We start from the raw sequence: 8,167 nt of genomic DNA, 5'->3' as shown, positions 1-8,167 counted from the left end.
ATGAATTTTTGCTTTTGTGGGTTATACAGTTCGCCGTACATGCATTTCATTTTTCTTTTTCTCTGTTGAATTTAAAAAATAATAAAAATAAAAGAGAAGAGATTTTTATTTTCTTTGTTTAATATTGTTAACAAATAGCAAATTAAAGTTAATCAAGAGAAGAGATATAGATTAGCCAGTTTGTAAAGAGATGTTGCTTGAAGATGCGAATGAGAAGCAACACACTGAACGGGATGTGAAAGCATGGCTTGATGATCTCAAAGACTTGTTCTACGATGTGGAAGATATTCTGGATGAGCTCGGCACCAAAGCTTTGCAGCACAAGTTAGTTGGTGAAAGTCAGGCTAGCACTAGTAAGGTACGGAATCGCATCCCTGCTTTGTTAACTGGCTGGACTCCAAGTGCTTTTAAGATGAAGATTAGGATGAGAGAAAGGATCACAGAACTCACAACTCGATTTAATGAACTTATGACAAGAAAAGATAAACTGAACTTGAATAAAAATTCTGATGGCCGGAGTCCAAACATAATAGATAAACAGATCAATAACCCCTCAAGTTCTATGGTGACAGACAGAGATCAAATGCATGGTCGGCATAGGGAAAGAGATTTTATCCTACAATTATTGCGCATGCACAGTGAAACACGTAGTGATGCTGCTTTTAAAGTAAATGTAATTCCTATATTTGGTATGGCGGGTATAGGAAAGACAACTCTCGCCAAGTTTGTATACAATAATCAAGATGTGCAGCGCTCTTTTAATCCGAAACTATGGGTTTGTGTTTCTGCTTATGATGGAGATTTTGATGTTGCGACGATTACAAGAGCAATATTACACTCTATGACACCTGAAATTAACTATTACTCGTCCATGGATTTAAATCAGTTGCAAGTCGAACTAAAGAAACTGCTAAATGAGAAGAGGTTTCTAATCGTTCTGGATGATGTTCGGAATGAGAACTACCGTAAGTGGACTAGCCTATGTGCTCCTTTCGACGCAGGGGCTTCGGGGAGCAGCATTATCGTCACAACTCGCCATCAAGATGTCATGTCACGGATGTCAACGGTTGGAGTTCCACCAGCTTGCAGGTTGGGACTATTGCCAGATAAAGATTGTATGTCTATATTGGCCAAACATGCATTGGATACAAGAGATTTTAGTGCACGTACATCGGCATCTTAAATATGATGCCGAGGAAATTGTTAGAAAGTGTGAGGGCCTGCCTCTAGCGGTAGAAACAGTCGGAAGCCTCTTGCGTGTTAACAATGATTACTGAAAAATAGTTTCAAACAGTAAGATGTGGGATATATTGAAGGAGAAAAAGGAAATTGTTCCGGCTCTTATGTTGAGCTATTACCATCTGCATTCACATTTAAAGAGTTGCTTTGCGTATTGTTCTATATTCCCAAAGGGTTATGAATTTGACGAGAAGCAGATGGTTCTATTATGGATGGCAGAAGGTTTGATTCAACCAGGAGAACAGAAAATTGAAATGGAAGATTTGGGTAAGGTGTATTTTCGCAATCTGTTGTCGAGATCATTTTTCCAACAATCGCGCCAGCATAAATCAAGATTTCTAATGCATGGGCTCATCAAGAAGTTGGCTAAAATGGTTGCAGGAGATACATGTTATAGAATGAAGCTGGATAGAGTTAAAGATAGAGAGCAAGGGAATATTTTTGAAAAGACCCGTCACTCGTCTTATTTGGCGTACGATGGAAGTGAAAAGTTTGAGGTCTTTTCTAAACTTAGATGTTTACGTACCCTCTTACCTCTCAAGTTGCCATCTCTAGGCGAGTGTTATTTGGCGCCTCATGTTCCTCTTCAATTGATTACAAGATTACGATGCCTAGGGGTTTTCTGCTTGAGGGGGTACCGCATAACCGAGCTATCCGATTCAATCGGTAATTTAAAGCATCTACGGTATCTTGATCCTTCTGAAACTTTGATAAGAAGCATGCCAGAATCAATAACTACTCTCTACAACTTACAAACTTTGTTGTTAGAGAATTGTTTTCATTTAAATAAATTACCTTCAACATTTGGGAATCTTGTCGACCTTCGCCACCTCAATATTCAAGGAGCGATTCAATTGGAAGGAATGCCTATGCAAATAATTAAACTAACGAGTCTCCGATCACTATCTAATATGGTTGTTGGTAAAGACGGGATAAAAGAGTTAGGGTCTTTGCCACATCTTCGAGAGACACTGCATTTCACGATTGGAGAACGTGACTAAACCCAAGGAAGCAGAGGACGCTACTTTAAGCAACAAGTCCGAAATTACAAGGCTGTCGTTGGAGTGGAGTGAAGATATTGATGAGTCGAAAGATAGAGCAAGTGAGTCAGAGGTACTTGAAAACCTAGAGCCTCACGAGAGCTTGAAAGAACTCACTATTAGATGCTATGGTGGTATATATTTTCCAACTTGGTTAAGACGTCCATCATTTCTTAATATGGAGCTCTTGAAGATTGAAAATTGTGAAAATTGTTAATCGTTGCCGGCAATTGGGCAACTAGCATTTCTCAAATTCCTTTCCATCGGAGGCCGGCATGGCTAATGTGGAGAATGTTGGTCCTGAGTTTTGTGGGAATGATATCTCTCAACCGTTTGGGTCCTTGCCTCCTTGGAGACTCTGCACTTCCATGACATGGTGAACTGGGCCACTACAAGAAATTCGGTCTTTTGCAGCGCTTAAAATCGTTGCAAATACACTCAAAAAATGCTGTAATTGATCAATTGCAGCGTTATTACCCTCCTTGCATGTTCGACAGTATAAAAGTGATATTTTTGATCAATAGCAACGTTATTGAAAAAACGCTGCAAAAGATTTCATTTGCAGCGTTTTTAAACCGCTGCAAACTCACTAATTTCACGCTGCAAAAGGCCACCCCATGTGACTGCCATGGCGCTGCATTTGATCAATTGCAGCGAAATTTATCCTTGCTATATCATTAAATATCGCTGCAATAGCCTCCAACAACAGCAGCGCTACATTTGGTTCGTTGCTTTTGCCATTTTTTGCAACACTTGAAATCGCTGCAATTGATTTATAAGCGCTGCAATTGTGTACGTTAAAAGCAACATACCGTTCTAGCGCTGCTTTTGATTGTTTTTGCAAGGACTAAAATCGCTGCAAAAAAATCAAAAAGCGCTGCAAATGGGCAAAAGCAACGCTTGCTTCCTGTGTTGCATTTTGCATACTTTTCAAGGACTAAAATCGCTGCAACTGATTATTTGCAACGAATTTGGCGTATTTGCATCGACTAAAAATCGCTGCAAATACTTAATTACAAAATTAAAAAAAAAATTACTACTGAAACATACACTTTCAGTAATTTTTTTCACTTGTATTAGAAGCAAAGTTAGTAGATCAGCTAGGATTTAATTCCCTTTACTTAATAATACAAAGGGTACATAGAAAATGTTCTACAAAGTACATTCAGTATACAACAAGTAGAAATATGTTCAGTACATTCAGTATACAACAAGTAGAAATATGTTCAGTACATAGCCAAAAACCAGTACTTCCAAACTTATATCAAAAGTTTTGTAGAGGATTAAAAACTATTATTTACATAGCTGAACCAGGAAGTCGTTGTCATCATCCCTGAGAACATCACAATAAGAAATAATTAGCATATTGAGGACAGTGTTGGGTAAAGGATTAAATAATCTCACACAGAAACATAGACAAAAGCAAGTAAAATAAAGTGTTGCAACAAAGTAATTGCACTTTACTGCACTTGTCAGAGCATTGGCATTGGATTGGCTATACTAATCTTCAAAATTTGAAGAATATGTAACTTTTTATTTTTTAGCTAATCACTTAACTCTTAAAATCTACATTGGATTAGCTATTCCACTTTCTATAATAATAAAATATTATTATTTTTTATTTTTATCTATTTTTTAATGAAATTATTTTTAACTAATTTTTTATTTTCACTTTCATAATCTCCAACAATCATTTTCACTTTCATTTTCACAATCCAATAATCTACATAATTAGCATCTCTAGTTGAGCAACAAATTGTGCTATTCCCTACTTGCACAGAAGTTGTAACTTCTTCATTTTGGAAGAAGTCAGCTGACTTCTCAAAGTAAACAATAGACTGCTCAATGTTCTGTTCAAACTCATACAATTCAGCAATTTCCAGCAGTCCAGACTCATACAACAGCATGACTATAACAGTATATAACAGCACATTCACAAGATTCCAGCATATAAAGTCCCATGTATGCAGTCCCACTATCACCACCTTATCACAAAATATAACAGCAGCATATATGCAATCCCAAATTTCACCCAACACAATACATTGCTTAAGGTAGAGTCAAAATAGTAAGAGAGCTTTTTAAAGCCATTTTTCATTTCCTACAATCATTTCAATCCAGCAAAACATAGACAACTTCCAGTCCAAAACAACTTCAGGCTTTAGGGTAGTGCTTTTGTGGTATGGAACAAAAAAAAAAAAAAAAAACAACCCAACAATTAGGTATGGAATAAAAACGTCCAAAACAACACATTAAAATTGCTATGAACTGCTCCTAAACTTCATGAGAAGTGATTTAACAGTATGGACACAATTTTCTTTCCACCTGAAACCCAAAACAACCAATCTAAGACAACTATAAATCAAATCACAAGCTTTACAAAGGGAGAAAAACAACATGCAAAGGAGCAGTACCACTATTACCACATTATCACAAAATATAACAGCAGCATATAGATTGGTTTGAGTTACTGGAGTTCACAAAATTATAACAGCAACATATACATTCCAACATATAACAGCATCAGATGAATAACAAAAAGCCCAGGAATTCCACCCACTTCTCATATATAACTCCTCCATTAAAATATTTCACCCCTGGTTTTGTAACCCACTCAAACCAATGAAACCATAAACCTCCCTTGCTGCTATATTCTCATACTACCATAAACCTCCCTGCCCCCTTTCCCAACCAAACATGTTTCAAACTAATAGACTAAATCAAATGCTATACATATCTTATAAATATAATGAAAAAAGGAAAACCAGAAAATTAGCTGAACTAAATTTGAGAAACCCAAATGGGAAAGGTGACTCCAAGTATGTAACCCCATCCAACAATAATAGATATCCCAATGGAGCTTATTATTCCTCTTGGTCCATTCTTATCAGCATTCTTAGTTTCCTCTGTCTAGAAACAGAAAAAGGAAAATATTTAGTTACTACAAAGGTCGTTTGCATATTAACGTAACAAAACAAGACATCCATGGTAAAGTTAAATAACATCTGGAGTTCCCTTGATATGGTGTGAACAAAGCAGTGCATTATATTTATATTATATTGAGGAGATGAAAGGGGCAAAAAGAGGAAAAAGAAGAAAAAAGAATAAAGAATAAAGAAAAAAGAAACTCACCATATGAGCAGAGGCATCATACCCAGTAAGCGTGTACTGACTCATTAGAAGGCCCAGAATGAATATGTATAATTTATTATTGATTCCATCACCATTATCGGTGTTGAAGTAAGCGAAAACGAACTTGGCACTAGCCCTTTCTGTTGCAACACAGGGAATGAGAATCATAAGAACAAATACACCTAAATATACCAAGAAACATAAGAGGTCCAAAAAAGAGATTGCCCCAAATAATAACATGGGGAAAAACTAGAAAAAGAAAAGGAAAATTCTGGTAAACACTTCATACCTACACTGTTCCATCCTGCAGCTAACTGTCCAAATAAAGATAACCAAGAGATTGGAAGACTGTTAATGATAGCATGTAGGAGTAAAATCCCCCCGTGGAAACCTATAACAACATATTTAGATGCCTCATATCCACCTCCATTCTTCCCACCTGTGCTAAGTAGAATGATCACTTGAATCAGCTGTGCAAGTGAAAAATCTACACTCGTTGTAACAGTCCACTGCAAATGAAAAAGTATCTAAAGTGGTTAACAACATCCAAAACAAACTCAATCTCCCTGTACATTTTGAAGGACATGAAACTCCAGGATACTCAGTAATACCTGACCAACAATGTTGAACCTGCATAAACATAAAAATCATGTACCGTGCATCAGGTGTTGCAGCAAGAAACTTATCCATATTTTATGATTAATTTGAGATGCTGCTTAAGCAATATATCTAAAGTTTTAGGCTCAGTGACAAGAAGAAAATGAAACTGGACATTACACTCATTGGTTCTTAGAACAATGGAACTCAATCTAATATGAGCTGGTTAAAAAAAAATGTTCTTCAATGTAATTCATTCCACAAAATCAGATAGCAAGAGAGGCAATAAAAAAATCAGATAAAAGCAATCAAGGTGTGAATAAATTATTTTGTTTCTATTTTTTCGATGAATGTTGTGGTTCAATGTTTATAGGTCAAACTATCGAAGTAATTGAAAATTGAACTTCCTGAGAAAACTAGCTAGGAAAAAGATTACCAGCCAGTTAACCATGAGGCAAAAGGTGCCCAGCTTGGGCCAGCAAGCTTAGCACTCCAATAGTAGAGTCCACCAGAGGTTGGGAAAGAGGAACAAATCTCAGCCATGGAAAACCCAACAAACATGGTGAAAGTCCCGGCTATTAACCAGCCGATAGAGAAAGACACTGGCCCACCAAACTTTAACCCAGTGTTGTAAAGGGCGGTTACACCAGTAAGCATAGAGATGATAGAAAATGAAAACGCAAAGTTGGAAATCACCCTGCAATTCCCAACAAACACCCTTAAACCAAAAAACCACAACAAAAAACACATCAACCGGTTCGACCCATTTCATATTCCGCTATGAATTGGGGATCAAACGGCAAAACCAAGCAAAAGAATATAGAGAAGGTTGCAGTCGAGAATATTTACGAGAGATCACGCTTGAGCTCTTGTTTGTAACCGAGCTCATGGAGACGGGTATGCCCTGAATCAACCAAGACGTTTCCATTTTCACGATCCAATTTCTACACGTAGCCAAAATGTAGAAGAACTAGTAAAAAGTGGTGAAAGAAAATTGCTGCTTTCAGATGCAAATATCTAGCAAAAGGTCTACAAAGAAAAAGCTCCCATTTTTTTAAAGCAACGAGCTCGGATGAAGGGAGAGAGAGAGAGCAATGAGTAGAATCAATACCTGTGGTGCCGAAAGGTATACCCAAGTAACTGGTTCGACAATGTCAACTACCGATTCAAACAAAAATCGGTGTCCCAAATCACTCCGACAGAAATCAGACACACACAGAGCGGGATGGGGAGGAAACGGGAACCGTAGCTGCCGCGGAAGGGAAATGAAGTGGTGCACGTTCTAGGGTCCCGTTGTCGTAGTCGACGATGGAGCTAGATTTCCAGCCGTGTGTATTTCTGTTAATCGGTCACCTGGGCACTGAAGGTAGGAGAAATGGGCAAGAGGCTCGAAGTGGAGATGGTACTCGCGTGGTAACAGAGTGATTTCGGGGGGAAAATGAAAATCTTCAAAGGCTTTGGCGCCCAAAGCCTATTGCAACGATATTACTCTGATGCAACAAGTTTTTAATTATTCCAAGGCATGTTTTCGCTAATATAGATTATTATTTCGCTGCAAAAAGTTTAATGAAGCGCCCCGCTTCATTAAACCGTATGTCGATGTGAAAAATTTGCAAGGGAAAATATTTCGCTGCCAAAGTATATCTATTGCAGCGATTTTAATTGCAACAAAATAAAAAACGCTGCAAAAGCCCTAATTTCTTGTAGTGGGCGAACTGGAGTCCCTGCGAAGAATTCCCAAAATTACGGGAGCTTTCCCTTAACGTTGTCCCAAGATATACGGAAATATACCAAACCAACTCCCTTCACTGAAAAAAGTTAAGATAAATGGTTGTGGGCGGTTACGGACCTCAGTTCCAAAAATTCCGGATGACTGTGAAATAGAAGTTGCCGGATCAAAAGGAGTTGTGCATAGAAGTACGGTTGGCTTCAGCGCATTAGAAATTCGGTCTCTTTCTAAAATCTCAATGTTCACATCTCAAATTGTAGAGTTTGATAACCAATGGATGACAAATGCAAAAGATTTAACTATTTCTACGTGTGAGGAGTCGACACATTTCTTGACCTATTGTGCATTGAGAGTTGTCCCAAACTTGTTTCTTTGGTCGATGGGAGAAAAGAAGAACGGCTCGAACAGGATATGCCATGCCCGCCCACAA

General features: G+C 37.8%; 2 protein-coding genes across 2 annotated transcripts; one reads left to right on the top strand and one right to left on the bottom strand.

The window, feature by feature from the left end:
* The first annotated feature begins 190 nt into the window (after positions 1–190).
* Positions 191–1,183, top strand: LOC122298970 (putative disease resistance protein RGA1). Its single transcript, XM_043108813.1, has one exon. It carries the CDS (start codon positions 191–193, stop codon positions 1,181–1,183), a length of 993 nt encoding a protein of 330 aa, XP_042964747.1.
* Positions 1,184–5,045: 3,862 nt separating this feature from the next.
* On the bottom strand, positions 5,046–8,155 carry LOC122298969 (amino-acid permease BAT1 homolog). Its single transcript, XM_043108812.1, has 7 exons — positions 8,102–8,155; positions 6,858–6,952; positions 6,445–6,705; positions 6,023–6,041; positions 5,701–5,920; positions 5,412–5,593; positions 5,046–5,189 (listed from the first exon to the last, which is right to left on the bottom strand). Exons 1-7 carry the CDS (start codon positions 8,153–8,155, stop codon positions 5,061–5,063), a joined length of 960 nt encoding a protein of 319 aa, XP_042964746.1. The 3' UTR covers positions 5,046–5,060.
* Positions 8,156–8,167: the final 12 nt, after the last annotated feature.

Source organism: Carya illinoinensis, chromosome 16, assembly GCF_018687715.1.
Source record: "Carya illinoinensis cultivar Pawnee chromosome 16, C.illinoinensisPawnee_v1, whole genome shotgun sequence".
Taxonomy (NCBI): Eukaryota; Viridiplantae; Streptophyta; class Magnoliopsida; order Fagales; family Juglandaceae; genus Carya; species Carya illinoinensis.
Note: the sequence above shows the minus strand (reverse complement) of the source record. Positions and strands in the feature narration are given on the sequence as shown.